Genomic DNA, 16,628 nt, shown 5'->3' with positions numbered 1-16,628 from the left:
AACAAATCAAACATTTATTGTGGAACTGGGATTCCTGGGAATGCATTCTGAGAAAGATCAAAGGTAAGTGAATATTTATAATGCTATTTCTGACTTATGTTGACTCCAACATGGCAGATATCTTCTTGGGTTGTGTATATCGTCTGAGCGCCGTACTCAGATTATTGCATGGTTTGCTTTTTCCGTAAAAAAAAATTGAAGTATATCTTTAAATCTGTGAATAACAGTTGTATCTTATATTAATGTTTATTATGAGTATTTCTGTGATTTGATGTGGCTCTGTGCAAATTCACAGGATGTTTTGGAGGCAAAGCCAAATGTAAACTGAGGTTTTTTGGATATGAATATGAACTTGATCGAACAAAACATACATGTATTGTGTAACATGTTGTCCCGGGAGCGTCATCTGATGAAGAATATCAAAGGTTAGTGATTAATTTTATCAATATTTCTGCTTTTTGTGACTCCTCTCTTTGCTTGGAAAATCGCTGTATGCTTTCTGTGACTAGTTGCTGACCTAACATAATGATATGTTCTGCTTTCGCCGAAAAACTTTTTTGAAATCGGACACTGTGGTTGGATTAACGAGAATTTTATCTTTAAAATGGTGCCTAATACTTGTATGTTTGAGAAAATTGAATTATGAGATTACTGTTGATTGAATTTGGCGCCCTGCAATTTCATTGGCTGTTGGCGAGCGGAACCCCAGTCCTAGACAGGTTAATATTGGGAAAGTTGAAAAATAAATATAGTAGGTCTAGCCTGTAGAAAGTTGATGGGAACCTCGTCTTTCTATTAGCGGCCATCAATCGGTTTTCTCAAGCAATTGCAGCCTATAGAAATGTAGAGCAACATGAGCTCATGGGCTGTTTGATGACATTTTCGAATACATTTGCATTGATGTCAGAGTGATTAGAGGAACAAAAGAGTGCTGAGTACAAGGAAGTTAGCACGTTTGGTAGGCTACTAATGATCAGCATCAGAGCTTGGAGAAACCTAATTACTGTCAAATCAAATCAAATTGTATTGGTCACATACACATGGTTAGCAGATGTTATTGCGAGTATAGCTAAATGCTTATGCTTCTATATCCGACAGTGCAGCAGTATCTAACAATTCCACAACAAGACCTAATACACACATTCTAATAAAGGAACGGGATGAGAAGTATAAAATATATGGACGAGCAGTGACAAAGATGCAATAGATAGTAAAGAATAGATAGTGAAGGATACAGTATACAGTGCATACATACGAGATGAGTAATGCAAGATATGTAAACATTCTTAAAGTGGCATTATTAAAAAGTGACTATTGTTCCATTTATTAAAGCAGCCAATGATATCAAGTCTGTAGGTAGTCAGCAGCCTCTCTGTGCAGGTGGTGGCTGTTGAACAATCTGATGGCCTTGAGATAGAAGCTGTTTTTCAATCTCTGTCCCAGCTCTGATGCACCTGTACTGACCTTGCTTTCTGGATGGAAGCGGGGTGAACAGATAGTGGCTCGGCTAGTTATTGTCCTTGATTATCTTTTTTGCCTTCCTGTGACATCGGGTGTTGTAGGTGTCCTGGAGGGCAGGTAGTTTGCCCCCGGTGACGCATTGTGCAGACCACACCACCCTCTGGAGAGCCCTGCCTTGCAGTTGCCGTATTGTGACTAAACGGTCATGTGGAATTTGACTGCCTTCATGACTCGTGACTGCCAGTGTGGTGGTAATACGGTCACCCCTCATCCATAGGGCAGGCGTTGCCATGACGTCCTTGCTCTCTGCTGGCGAGACGAGCAGTAGACAACAGAGAATGCTCTATTGAGCACACTGAAAATTCAACGTAGCTCCCTACCTGCTGCTATATTTAGCTCCAGCCCTTGATGGGATTGGCAACTTGCAAGGCGGTTTATTTTCTGTTCCATTAATGCCTGGGTCTGTCTGTCTCGGAAATCGTGAAGATGAGGTAGACATTGAAGTAAATGGTGCTTCAGAAGCCAGCTAAGGCGCAAGATGTTAATTTAGGAAGCCGAATAGCACTGAAGGACTGGGAGAGGAGAGTCATTAACGGAATGAGATCCAGCAAGGCTTCTCTCAAGGCCTCTGCAGGCGGCTGGGTTAGCTGTATTACACTGCAACGCCTCAGGGTTGTTAGGATTCAGTGAATACATCCACTGTCTAATAACAGCAATCTACAGCACACCAACCCAGCGGACACAAGTGGTGGCTGAGCTAACAACATACAGCGCCCCTGTCAAATCTGCCACAAGTATTGCTTGGCCAATCAATCACCAATCAGAGAAGTGTCTTACAAGGTCGCATGAGAGGAGAGAGTGTGTGCGTGGAAATAAGTCAACCATGTATCATAAGGAGAAGGAAACAAAGCTAACTATCAGCTAGATAGATGCACATTACAATAGCTGTTTACACAGGCAGCCCAATTCTGATATTTTCCCCTATTTTTGGCAAAAGAGCTGATCTGACTGGGCAAAACACCAATTAGTGAAAAAAGATCAGAATTGGGCTGCCTTTGTAAACACAGCCATTATCACTTACCATGATGGTGTTGGTCAGATTGCCACCCAGAAACCAAAACGTTGCTTTCCCCAAAGACTCAAGAGTAATTAGCACAGCATCAAAGCTGCAACAATCTCACAGACTGACCAGCCTAACGTAGACAACACACTCCTGGCCAATAGGCCCTAGATCCACAGAGAGCAGTCTGATTTGGGCTGGATCCAAACGTGCCCAGCCATTCCATGATACGCTAGGCACAATTCATACATCTAAGAGATGTTTGACTCACCTGACAGTCAAAGTCCTGGAAGTTCCGCCCATTCTGCAGAGAGAAGAACATTTGTTGATGAGTTTAAGTCATAAACGAGTGCCAGATCTCTTAACCTTCTAATCTAGAGAGTGAGAAAAAGAGAGCTGAGTAAGCACATGAGGGTAAAAAGCTCCTCTTCTCTCCTCATTCATTATCCCTCAGTATTCCATTCTGCTCCAAGGCCTTCTGAAGATCCTGTAGAGCCACAGCCATCACTAGGAGGCAGAGGGCAACACGAGCCATCTCAGATCACTGTGTGGAGTAGATTACCTCTAGTGGCTGATGCCAGGTTCTGCCTCTCTGTGTGTGTGTGTGTTTCACGCTGTGTTGTTTGTGTCATTACTGTCCTCATACTGAGCCCTCCACCCACCCTCATCATTAGAAGTGATGTACTGCTGGAGAGGAGAGTGGAGACACTGAGCAGATGTCGCAGAGCTAAAACAGGATCATTACTGCAGATAGGACCCTTACACAGTCAGAACAAACACGCTCTCACTCACGGGCACATTCCCCACTACAGTTAGTCAAGCCATATCTAACAAGGCAGGGTCAAGGGGTTTAAGCTTGCAGAGTGGTTCAAGTGCCTCAGCCACCCACCATAGTGTAGTGAGCAAAGTGAGATGCTGTTTTAAAACTTATGGTTGATTCACTGTGAGATCAAATATAGCCCCACTATGCAAGCCCTCTTCCTGACAATGTAAATCTTTTATCAGCTCCAAGTACCTGCTAACTACCAATACAGTCTCATCTAATCTACCATTACTTATAGTGCGGCAGGTAGCCTAGCGGTTAAGAGCGTTGGGCCATTAACCAAAAAGGTTGCTGGTTCGAATCCCCGAGCCGACTCGATGAAAACTCGGTCGAAGTGCCCTTGAGCAAATGTAAATATAATATCATTACACTTTGGCTCAGCCTCTCATATCATCTCCTCCAGCCTGGTTTCCAAGGGTTACCAGCGCAGCAGCAGCAGTCTGGGCTATGTCAGCAGACTGATAACATGTAGATGTAGAGATTGACAGAGCTGTGCATGGACCCTCTGTTTAGATGTAGTTCTTGCAATGGCTAAATGATCAGGCGAGGCTAGTGAAAGGTGAACTTGTGGGAGTAGAGTGTGAAAGTGGTAGTTAAACACTAGAACCACCAAAGGCCACTCTGCTCCTTCCCTTACTTTACCTAAATATTTGTATTTTACATTGCTTAAGTTGTCAGAATTGTTTAAAATCACAAGCAGAAAAGTATTGAGGTTATTTACCAGTTTCCCCCCCCCACACCTATTACTACCTTAAGGGGCCAAGACAAATGCCCCGTAAGGCGTTGGTACCCAGGCGTTAATGTGTCCTCCTCTGCCATGACTGTCCTGTGAGAAGCCAATGGGTCAGATCAGCTTGACAATGGTTCACCGTAACCAAACCTCTCTCACCCACAGAAGATGGGAGGAGGGAGCTGGTGGGGGTTGACAGTTCACAGCCTGTCATAAATTAAAGAGGACTCTTTTCCACTCTAGTATTAATCAAAGGAATGTCTTTGTTAATAACTTTAGGGATAGGGGGCGACATTTTCACTTTGGGATGAATTTGTGCCCAAATTAAACGGCCTCGTACTCTGTCCTAGATCATATGATATGCATATTATTATTGGATAGGAAACACTTGGAAGTTTCTAAAACTGTTTGAATTATATCTGTGAGTAAAACAGAACTCATATGGCAGGCAAACTTCCAAACAGGAAGTGAAAATTCTGAAATGGGTCGCTGTGAAAGGCATCGCCTATTCAATTGCCTTATATTTATGGATCTGTATGCACTTCATCCGCCTTCCACTAGATGTCAACAGGCAGTAGAACGTGGAATGAAGCATATAGCTTGATGTGGGACCGGATGAGAGCCAATGGAGTGACTGGTCAGGCATATTGCCAGTTCATGGCCACGCACACTACGCATGTGATGTCCTTGTCTGCAATGCGTTAGATAGACATGAAGAAATGCTCCGTTTGGGACGTTATTGGAGATATATGAGAAAAACATCCTGAAGATTGATTCTCAACTGAGTTTGACCAGTTCATTCGATTTGTAATATCACTTTTTGAAGTTTTCGTTCATTAGCGTAGATGGACACGTGAACTACACATGCTAGCCAAAGTTGCTAATTCAACAGAAGTAATGGACCTTATAAAACAAAAAAACTATTTATTGTGGAACTAGGATTCCTGGCACTGCATTCTGATGAAAGATCATCAAAGGTAAGGGAATATTTATGATGTAATTTCATATTTCTGTTGACTCCAACATGGCGGAGAATGGCTGAGCGCTGTCTCAGATTATTGCATGCTGTGCTTTTTACTAAAGTTATTTTTTCAATCTAACACAGCGGTTGCATTAAGAACCAGTGTATCTTTAATTATATGTTAAACATGTATCTTTCATCAAAGTTTATGAGTATTTCTGTATTTCACGTTGCTATCTGTAATTACTTTCGCTATTTTCGAGCCATTTCTGAACATGGCGCCAATGTAAAACCACGATTTGTGGCTATAAATATGCACATAATCGAACAAAACATAGATGTATTGTATAACATGTCATATGACTGTCATCTGATGAAGTTGTTCAAAGGTTAGTGATTAATTTAATCTCTATGTGGGTTTTGTGAAAGCTATCTTTTCTGTGAAAAAATGGCGGTGTGTTTTTGGATATTGTGGTGAGCTAACAAATATTATGTTGTGTTTTCGCTGTAAAACATTTTAAAAATCGGACATGTTGGCTGGATTCATAAGATGTTTATCTTTCATTTGCTGTATTGGACTTGTGATTTCATGAAATTATATTATATTTTAACAGACAGTCTTTCCCCGAAACTCTAACAGTTTCTAAAGCGAATACTGGAACAATATTTCTAACATAAGAACATGGGGAATGGTCAGAGATGATCTACAGAAAACAAATGTCATATTGGTTTTTATTTTGTGATGTCATTAAAAAGTTTTTAAAGGAAATACTGTACCTTGGAAAGTATGTCCCCTTTCCATCCTTAACGTTGTATATGAAATATGAAACATTATGAAATAATTTTTGAGGAATGTGATTTTAGGAGCCATAAGAGCATTTGTCTTCTATAAACTGTGCACAGTAAGTAGCTATGCCCCGAGTGAGGTCAGAGAGCATGTCAGTCTGATGGAACAGCCAGAGTGTGCATAAAAGGGTTGGAACAGAAATGAATATTAGACCAGAAAAATGTGAGGCGGTAGCCTACGTTTTTTTAAATGGTTGGAACTTTGATCCTCAACACGAGGTGAAGAAAGTCAACTCACCTCCCAGATTAGACCAGAACATCGCCAGGCTGCAGCTGCGAGTGTAAAGTGGTTCAAAATCTGACTATCGACACAAGGTGAAGAAAACGCCTCTCTCGGACAATCACTGGTACGGCTGATTAGCTGTCAAATATCTAGAAAAGCGACTAAGTGGGACTATCCTACTACTCTTCAAATCATCCTGCTGTACTACTCTTCTCAAATCACCTTTTACGCTACTCTCATCACCCAGTGGGAACCATTGACACGGCTGGCTAGCCAAGCTCTTGACAGGAGCATCTTCCAGAGTGAACAACAGTAGAAGAGACGGGTCCGGACCCTTTCGGACAATCAAAGCCTTACAAGCATGCCGCTGAAAGTCCATCAAGCTTCCTAAGGATGGCTGGTTCCGACAGAGATAAAGGCCGAACGGTATTCACACATAAATACATTCATGATTTCTTACTCCAAACGGGTGGCGGTTCATGTGCAAAGTATATGATTACTGTGAGAATAGTTCTAAAATGTATCAATGATAAGTGTCCATTTTTCTCTCTCTCTCCCTCCGTTTTCTTATTTATTTAGGTTGATCACAGTAGATGAATCTGATGCGTATGCTAATGAAGACAGCTGACAACTTTCTCTAGCGGATACTTACATAATGAAAGGGGTATATGGGTTTTAGTGTTAAGGAAAGTGTGTGTGTGCGGGTCTCTCTCACTTGGTAGAGCATGGCACTTGCCATGCCAGGGTTATGGGTTCGATACCCATGGGGGACCGGTATGAAAATGTATGCACTCACTAGTGTAAGTCGCTCTGGATAAGAGCATCTGCTAAATGACTAAAATGTACATTTGTGTGTGATCTTTCTGTCCACTCACCTTATTTGTGAGCAGGGGCTTGATCTCAGTCAGCTGCACATCCTGGAGCTCATCCATCGTAACTTAGGTCTGACAGCTGTCAATCACACCTGGGGGAGACAGAGAGGAGTGTCAGTCTTCTTCACAGGAAGCAGTTGTAAGCTACTACTACCACCAACTTATTTCCCTGACTTCAACTCGATGAATGATATCCACTATCCTTCCATCATCAAAAGAAGTCTGAGGAGGAGGACAGCAAACTCCAAAAAAGGAGAAACCAGCGGCACTGTTGCTATGGACACAGTGAGGCACACAGCCAACATTTGAAAACGGAGCCCTTTAAAAACATTGTTCACTGACAATATAGGAAAAGGGATGACATATGGAACGACTCCAGTGATGTCATTTCAGCAAGCCAAGACTCCTACAATCTGAGATTGAAATAGTTTATGTAGTTAGAAACAGGTAAGATTGGCATTCCTGAAACATTTTGTTCAAATTACATTTTATAAACTGAATTGCTTTCATGGCGGACTGGCATGAATAGTTTTTTTTACTAATAATTATCCAAATCTATTGGTTTCTACCCAAAGTTAAAGGAAATGTTGTGATCTATTTAATAAACACCAAAGACCAACAAAATGGATAAAAGAGTGTGGCGGTATAGCAGGAACAGCAGTATTTAGTGGTCAAACCATGGTACTTTCACACTACTTTAAGGTAAATAATGCAAGCGACTTCAATTACTAATTTCTCTGAACAGGGGGGGAAAACAGTCACCAGATTCACAGGGAATACAGAAGCAATACTCCAAGCCACAGCTTTATACTACTTATTAAACAGAGAACTGATACTGTATACTGGTTGGGCTGGGATTGGCATGGGGTGTCCGTGGGTGGCTTTTTACCCGTTTTGGATGGGGTTCTCATGGCTTACTCATTTGTAGCAAAACATTTTGTCAAAATCAGATCTTGGGTACAGTATTTATTGAATATGATCTGAATCCTATGAATTAAAAATCGCCAATTTGGGTGCAATCAATTAGCTTAATTTCTCAGCGATAAAATGTTATTTAAACAAAAAATGTGTCAGGAATGACAATCTTACCAGTCTAACTACAGAAACAATTTGATATAGTGGGTGGCAAAATACTCTGTCTTGTGCTTTTTGATGGTGGAACGACCCAGTGGTGTTGACTGAAGCTTTCTGCAGTTCTAGTACCCACAGAATGAGAGGAAAACTGAAAAAATAGGATTTAGTGAATGAGAGAGCAGGACGAACCCTGTTAAAGAGTGATGGAGAGCACTAGGGAGAACATAAATGAAGTAATAACATGGAAAGGGAGCATTGATGGGACCATAAGTATTAAAGGAGACCCATCAAACTCCCCACAGTATATTGTCACTATAACTCCTACAGCTCTATTTTATGACATCCATTTCCAATGTGAATGAGATTCAATTGACGTAGTACAGCCTACTTATGTAAAACCCTAAAATGGAACACTAGGGCAGTTTTTAGCAATTCACTGGCAGACATTTGAACACTCACAGTGCACCAGAATCTCTAATATTATTGCACACTGAGGGTGCACTAAGAAAGGGAAAATAAATTACACTGATTGACATGCCAATTGCAGACAACGCTGTGCTCAGAGACAGCCAACGTCATCTCCCTGTCCTTGTCCTGTCGCAGTAGGGGAGTATATGACAGCGTGTCATCACTGTGTGACCAATGTCTGAATGCTAGAGCAGGTGAAATGAGCCAGAAGAGAATGGGACAACAATCTGGTGAAACAGGATCACAAGCAGTGGATGTCCTCCTTACTGTGATGAATGTCCAGTGGTTTTGTGAACACACCTCTCTCTCTGTGCTGCTCTGTCTTTTTAGTGAACATTGCCAAGTCTGTTCCAGTTCCAAATCTAACAAGGCAACAGTGAACATGTTGTCCCCCACGAATGATGCAGCATGTGATTAACTGGTCCTTTGTAACTCAGTTGGTAGAGCATGGCGCTTGTAATGCCAGGGTAGTGGGTTCGATTCTCTGGACCACCCATATGTTAAATGTATGCACGCATGACTAAGTTACACTGGATAAAAGCATCTATACAATATTACTAACAAATTTCAGTTAATTACTTTAGCTCCCGCCTTGGGCCAATCAGTGTAATTTTATATACGCCAGATCTCTATGGCAAGACGCATCATTCACCCAAGTTGTCAAAATCGTCCCAGTGCTGTCGTAGATATCGTGTGACTAACATACGAACGGAGACAGATCCACAGTCCCCTCCCCGATTTCATTGTGGGGAACAATTATATGTGGGGTAGATGAGTGCTCATTGTGTAGAGCCAGAGCAAGATGAACACTTGCCCTGATAATAACTGCCAGCATGCTTCTGTCACACAGTCCCTCACAAGCGCTCTCACACATAATCTGGAATGCATTTTTCCAGACAGAAAACCAACTGATTTGAAAGTGTAGGCTGAAAATAGAATGCAGCTTAGATGGGAACTTTGATGAGCTCTTCAGCCTTGCTGCTCTTACCAGAGGGCAGAGAAGTCAACAGAGCCGACCACTCAAATCTCTTTCCATAGTACTGAGTCAACAGCAAACTATAAGTGGACGGAGGGCAAAGCAAAATATAACAAATCTCAACCAAAACCAGACCAGCCAAGTATACTGGATATTGGAGGAGATGAGGCAATATTCCACATGCTTTCAAGGATTTGAGGCGGGATCCCACATTTCCTTCAATGTGGCAAAGCTAAAGTTGGAAGCAGCCAGGAGGAAATCTGTAGTGGGGCTGAGGATGGATGCCCTGACCCAGAAGATTAAGGTTACTGTAGACTCCACCAGGCTTTCACCTCACATTTGGTATGAAAGCCTGTAGAAGTTCTTGTCAGAAAGAGGCTAAAAGAATGTGGAGTATCCAAGTCAGCATACCACTGCTGGCTTGCTTCTGAAGCTAAGAAGAGTTGGTCCTGGTCAGTCCCTGGATGGGAGACCAGATGCTGCTGGAAGTGGTGTTGGAGGGCCAGTAGGAAGCACTCTTTCCTCTTGTCTAAAAAATATCCCAATGCCCCAGGGCAGTGATTGGGGACACTGCCCTGCGTGGCCGCCGCCATTCTAACCTGGTGGTTCCAGCGCGCACGACCCACGTGGAGTTCCAGGTCTCCGGCAGCCTCTGGAACTGCCGATCTGCGGCCAACAAGGCAGAGTTCATCTCAGCCTATGCGTCCCTCCAGTCCCTCGACTTCTTGGCACTGACGGAAACATGGATTACCACTGACAACACTGCTACTCCTACTGCTCTCGCCTCGTCTGCCCACGTGTTCTCGCACACCCCGAGAGCTTCTGGTCAGCGGGGCGGTGGCACTGGGATCCTCATCTCTCCCAAGTGGACATTCTCTCTTTCTCCCCTGACCCATCTGTCTATCGCCTCCTTTGAATTCCATGCTGTCACAGTTACCAGCCCTTTCAAGCTTAACATCCTTATCATTTATCGCCCTCCAGGTTCCCTTGGAGAGTTCATCAATGAGCTTGACGCCCTGATAAGTTCCTTTCCTGAGGATGGCTCACCTCTCACAGTTCTGGGTGACTTTAACCTCCCCACGTCTACCTTTGACTCATTCCTCTCTGCCTCCTTCTTTCCACTCCTCTCCTCTTTTGACCTCACCCTCTCACCTTCCCCCCCTACTCACAAGGCAGGCAATACGCTTGACCTCATCTTTACTAGATGCTGTTCTTCCACTAATCTCACTGCAACTCCCCTCCAAGTCTCCGACCACTACCTTGTATCCTTTTCCCTCTCGCTCTCATCTAACACTTCCCACACTGCCCCTACTCGGATGGTATCGCGCCGTCCCAACCTTCGCTCTCTCTCCCCCGCTACTCTCTCCTCTTCCATCCTATCATCTCTTCCCTCTGCTCAAACCTTCTCCAACCTATCTCCTGATTCTGCCTCCTCAACCCTCCTCTCCTCCCTTTCTGCATCCTTTGACTCTCTATGTCCCCTATCCTCCAGGCCGGCTCGGTCCTCCCCTCCTGCTCCGTGGCTCGACGACTCACTGCGAGCTCACAGAACAGGGCTCCGGGCAGCCGAGCGGAAATGGAGGGAAAACTCGCCTCCCTGCGGACCTGGCATCCTTTCACTCCCTCCTCTCTACATTCTCCTCTTCTGTCTCTGCTGCTAAAGCCACTTTCTACCACTCTAAATTCCAAGCATCTGCCTCTAACCCTAGGAAGCTCTTTGCCACCTTCTCCTCCCTCCTGAATCCTCCTCCCCCTCCCCCCCCCTCCTCCCTCTCTGCGGATGACTTCGTCAACCATTTTGAAAAGAAGGTCGACGACATCCGATCCTCGTTTGCTAAGTCAAACGACACCGCTGGTTCTGCTCACACTGCCCTACCCTGTGCTTTGACCTCTTTCTCCCCTCTCTCTCCAGATGAAATCTCGCGTCTTGTGACGGCATGCCGCCCAACAACCTGCCCGCTTGACCCTATCCCCTCCTCTCTTCTCCAGACCATTTCCGGAGACCTTCTCCCTTACCTCACCTCGCTCATCAACTCATCCTTGACCGCTGGCTACGTCCCTTCCGTCTTCAAGAGAGCGAGAGTTGCACCACTTCTGAAAAAACCTACACTCGATCCCTCCGATGTCAACAACTACAGACCAGTATCCCTTCTTTCTTTTCTCTCCAAAACTCTTGAACGTGCCGTCCTTGGCCAGCTCTCCTGCTATCTCTCTCAGAATGACCTTCTTGATCCAAATCAGTCAGGTTTCAAGACTAGTCATTCAACTGAGACTGCTCTTCTCTGTGTCACGGAGGCGCTCCGCACTGCTAAAGCTAACTCTCTCTCCTCTGCTCTCATCCTTCTAGACCTATCGGCTGCCTTTGATACTGTGAACCATCAGATCCTCCTCTCCACCCTCTCCGAGCTGGGCATCTCCGGCGCGGCCCACGCTTGGATTGCGTCCTACCTGACAGGTCGCTCCTACCAGGTGGCGTGGCGAGAATCTGTCTCCGCACCACGTGCTCTCACCACTGGTGTCCCCCAGGGCTCTGTTCTAGGCCCTCTCCTATTCTCGCTATACACCAAGTCACTTGGCTCTGTCATATCCTCACATGGCCTCTCCTATCATTGCTATGCAGACGACACACAATTAATCTTCTCCTTTCCCCCCTCTGATAACCAGGTGGCGAATCGCATCTCTGCATGTCTGGCAGACATATCAGTGTGGATGACGGATCACCACCTCAAGCTGAACCTCGGCAAGACGGAGCTGCTCTTCCTCCCGGGGAAGGACTGCCCGTTCCATGATCTCGCCATCACGGTTGACAACTCCATTGTGTCCTCCTCCCAGAGCGCTAAGAACCTTGGCGTGATCCTGGACAACACCCTGTCGTTCTCAACTCACATCAAGGCGGTGACCCGTTCCTGTAGGTTCATGCTCTACAACATTCGCAGAGTACGACCCTGCCTCACACAGGAAGCGGCGCAGGTCCTAATCCAGGCACTTGTCATCTCCCGTCTGGATTACTGCAACTCGCTGTTGGCTGGGCTCCCTGCCTGTGCCATTAAACCCCTACAACTCATCCAGAACGCCGCAGCCCGTCTGGTGTTCAACCTTCCCAAGTTCTCTCACGTCACCCCGCTCCTCCGCTCTCTCCACTGGCTTCCAGTTGAAGCTCGCATCCGCTACAAGACCATGGTGCTTGCCTACGGAGCTGTGAGGGGAACGGCACCTCCGTACCTTCAGGCTCTGATCAGGCCCTACACCCAAACAAGGGCACTGCGCTCATCCACCTCTGGCCTGCTCGCCTCCCTACCTCTGAGGAAGTACAGTTCCCGCTCAGCCCAGTCAAAACTGTTCGCTGCTCTGGCACCCCAATGGTGGAACAAACTCCCTCACGACGCCAGGTCAGCGGAGTCAATCACCACCTTCCGGAGACACCTGAAACCCCACCTCTTTAAGGAATACCTAGGATAGGATAAAGTAATCCTCCTAACCCCTCCCCCTTAAAAGAGTTAGATGCACTATTGTAAAGTGGTTGTTCCACTGGATATCATAAGGTGAATGCACCAATTTGTAAGTCGCTCTGGATAAGAGCGTCTGCTAAATGACTTAAATGTAAATGTAATGTAAATGTCTTTCGGATGGGATTTAAAACGGGTGTCCTGACTCTCTGAGGTCATTAAAGATCCCATGGCACTTATCGTAAGAGTAGTGGTGTTAACCCCGGTGTCCTGGCTAAATTCCCAAACCGGCCCTCAAACCATCACGGTCACCTAATAATCCACAGTTTACAATTGGCTCATTCATCCTCCTCCTCTCCCCTGTAACTATTTCCCAGGTCGTTGCTGTAAATGAGAACATGTTCTCAGTCAACTTACCTGGTAAAATAACGGATAAATAAATAAAAAAATGCAAGTATTTTGCTCCTACCAACAAATGCAATAGGCACGTTCAAACAGAAGCTGAGATACGAAACCGAACACCAATTATTTTCCACGGGTGCCCACTTGGGGTAGTGCCATTTCAACCAAACTACATTTCTGAAATATCAATTTTCTAAAATATAGTATGCTAGCACCATAAATTAGCTTACTCTGTATAATTTGTGCTACTGAAGAGGGATGGAAGGGGTGGTTGACAAAAAAATAAATCATACAATGGTCTACTCACAGCCAATCAGCCTGCCTACACTAGAGGTATTTGGTTTAGAATTTTAGGACCCCTTTGGGCGAGCGGTGGGCCAATGTCAACGTTGTGAACAGAGTGCCCGATGGTGGGGGTGGGGTTATGGTATGCATTTTATCGACGGCCATTTGAATGCACAGAGATACCATGAAGATGGTCAGTTCTTCCATGGCTTGCATACTCAGTCATTTCCCTAATTGAGCATTTTTGGGATGCTCTGGATCGTCGCGAACAACAGCGTGTTCCACCTCCCTCCGACATCCAGCAACTTTGCACAGCCATTGAAGAGGAATGGGACAACATTCCACAGGCCACAATCAACAGCCTGATCAACTCCATGTGAAGGAGACATGTCGTGCTGCATGAGGCAAATGGTCACACCAGATACTGACTGGTTTTCTAATCCACACTAGAGGTCGACCGATTAATCGGAATGGCCGATTAATTAGGGCTGATTTCAAGTTTTCATAACAAATCGGAAAATCTGTATTTTTGGACACCGATTTGGCCGTGCAATGAAACAGCAATATTTAGACTTAGGGTTGCCACCCATTCGATAAAATACGTAACGGTTCCGTATTTCACTGAAAGAATAAACATTTGTTTTCAAAATGATAGTTTCTGGATTTGACCATATTAATGACCAAAGGCTCGTATTTCTGTGTTTATTATATTTATTATTTTTATTTTATTTTACTAGGCAAGTCAGTTAAGAACGCATTCTTATTTTCAATGACGGCCTAGGAACGGTGGGTTAACTGCCTTGTTCAGGTGCAGAACGACAGATTTTTACCTTGTCAGCTCGGGGATTCGTTTTTGCAACCTTCCGGTTACTAGTCCAACGCTCTAACCACCTGCCTTACATTGCACTCCACGAGGAGCCCGCATGGCAGGCTGACTACCTGTTACGCGAGGGCAGCAAGAAGCCAAGGTAAGTTGCTAGCTAGCATTAAACTTATAAAAAAACAATCAATCTTTACATAATCACTAGTTAACTACACATGGTTGATGATATTACTAGTTTATCTACCGTGTCCTGCGTTGCATATAATCGATGCGGTGCCTGTTAATTTCTTATCGAATCACATCCTACTTCGCCAAACGGGTGATGATTTAGCACTGTCGTTGCACCAAACCTAACCATCACCTCGCTTCGCGTTCCTAGGAAACTATGCAGTATTTTGTTTTTTCTACGTGTTATTTCTTACATTGGTACCCCATATAATCTTAGGTTTTATTACATGCAGTCGAGAGGAACTACTGGATATAAGAGCAACGTCAACTCACCATCATTACGACCAGGAATACGACTTTCCCGAAGCGGATCCTCTGTTTTGCCCACCTCCAAGGACAATGGATCGGATCCCAGCCGGGGAACCAAAACAACGACGCCGTAAAAGGGGCAGACGAAGCGGTCTTCTGGTTAGGCTCCGGAGACGGGCACATCGCGCACCGCTCCCGAGTATACTACTCGCCAATGTCCAGTCTCTTGACAACAAGGTTGATGAAATCCGAGTAAGGGTAGCATTCCAGAGAGACATAAGAGACTGTAATGTTCTTTGCTTCACGGAAACATCAGAGTCGGTACAGCCACCTGGTTTCTTCACGCATCGCGCCGACAGAAACAAGCATCTTTCTGGTAAGAGGAGGGGGGGGGGGGTATGCCTTATAATTAACGAGACATGGTGTGATCATAACAACATACAGGAACTCAAGTCCTTCTGTTCACCTGACTTAGAATTCCTCACAATCAAATGTCGACCGCATTATCTACCAAGAGAATTCTCTTCGATTATAATCACAGCCGCATATATTCCCCCCCCCCAAGCAGACACATCGATGGCCCTGAACAAACTTTATTTGACTCTATGTAAACTGGAAACCACATATCATGAGGCTGCATTCATTGTAGCTGGGGATTTTAACAAGGCTAATCTGAAAACAAGACTCCCTAAATTCTATCAGCATATCGATTGTGCAACTAGGGCTGGTAAAACCCTGGATCATTGTTATTCTAATTTCCGCGATGCATATAAGGCCCTCCCTCGCCCTCCTTTTGGAAAAGCTGACCACGACTCCATTTTGTTGCTCCCTGCCTATAGACAGACTAAAACAAGAAGCTCCCGCGCTCAGGTCTGTTCAACGCTGGTCCAACCAATCTGATTCCACGCTTCAAGATTGCTTCGATCACGTGGATTGGGATATGTTCCGCATTGCTTCAAACAACAACATTGACGAATACGCTGATTCGGTGAGCGATTTTATTAGCAAGTGCATCGGCGATGTCGTACCCACAGCAACTATTAAAACATTCCCAGACCAGAAACCGTGGATTGATGGCAGGCGAAACTGAAAGCGCGAACCACTGCTTTTAACCAGGGCAAGGTGACCGGAAACATGACCGAATACAAACAGTGAAGCTATTCCCTCCACAAGGCAATCAAACAAGCTAAGCGTCAGTATAGAGACAAAGTAGAGTCGCAATTCAACGGCTCAGACACAAGAGGTATGTGGCAGGGTCTGCAGTCAATCACGGATTACAAAAATAAAACCAGCCCCATCGCGGACCAGGATGTCTTGCTCCCAGACAGACTAAACAACTTCTTTGCTCGCTTTGAGGACAATACAGTGCCACTGACACGGCCCGCTACCAAAACCTGCGGACTCTCCTTCACTGCAGCCGACGTGAGTAAAACATTTTAACGTGTTAACCCTCGCAAGGCTGCAGGCCCAGACGGCATCCCCAGCTGCGTACTCAGAGCATATACGCAGACCAGCTGGCTGGTGTGTTTACGGACATATTCAATCAATCCTTATCCCAGTCTGCTGTTCCCACATGGTTCAAGAAGGCCACCATTGTTCCTGTTCCCAAGAAAGCTAAGGTAACTGAGCTAAACGACTTCCGCCCCGTAGCACTCACGACACTACAGTGATAGGCTTGATTACCAACAACGACGAGACGGC

At 45.0% G+C, this 16,628-nt stretch overlaps 1 protein-coding gene across 4 annotated transcripts in view; it reads right to left on the bottom strand.

Moving 5' to 3' along the window:
- LOC139557309 (protein NDRG3-like) overlaps window positions 1-16,628 on the bottom strand; it is a 72,176-nt gene that overhangs the window by 32,555 nt on the left and 22,993 nt on the right. For all 4 annotated transcript variants that reach the window (XM_071371933.1, XM_071371936.1, XM_071371935.1 and 1 more), the window contains exons 2-3: window positions 6,980-7,068; window positions 2,793-2,825 (exon numbers count right to left, since the gene is read on the bottom strand). In XM_071371933.1, the coding sequence (XP_071228034.1) occupies window positions 2,793-2,825; window positions 6,980-7,036 (90 nt within the window). In that variant the 5' untranslated portion in view covers window positions 7,037-7,068. The remainder of the gene's footprint in view (window positions 1-2,792; window positions 2,826-6,979; window positions 7,069-16,628) is intronic.

The sequence above is a fragment of the Salvelinus alpinus genome, chromosome 28, assembly GCF_045679555.1.
Source record: "Salvelinus alpinus chromosome 28, SLU_Salpinus.1, whole genome shotgun sequence".
NCBI classification, from domain to species: domain Eukaryota; kingdom Metazoa; phylum Chordata; class Actinopteri; order Salmoniformes; family Salmonidae; genus Salvelinus; species Salvelinus alpinus.
This window is presented reverse-complemented; position numbering and strand designations above follow the sequence as displayed.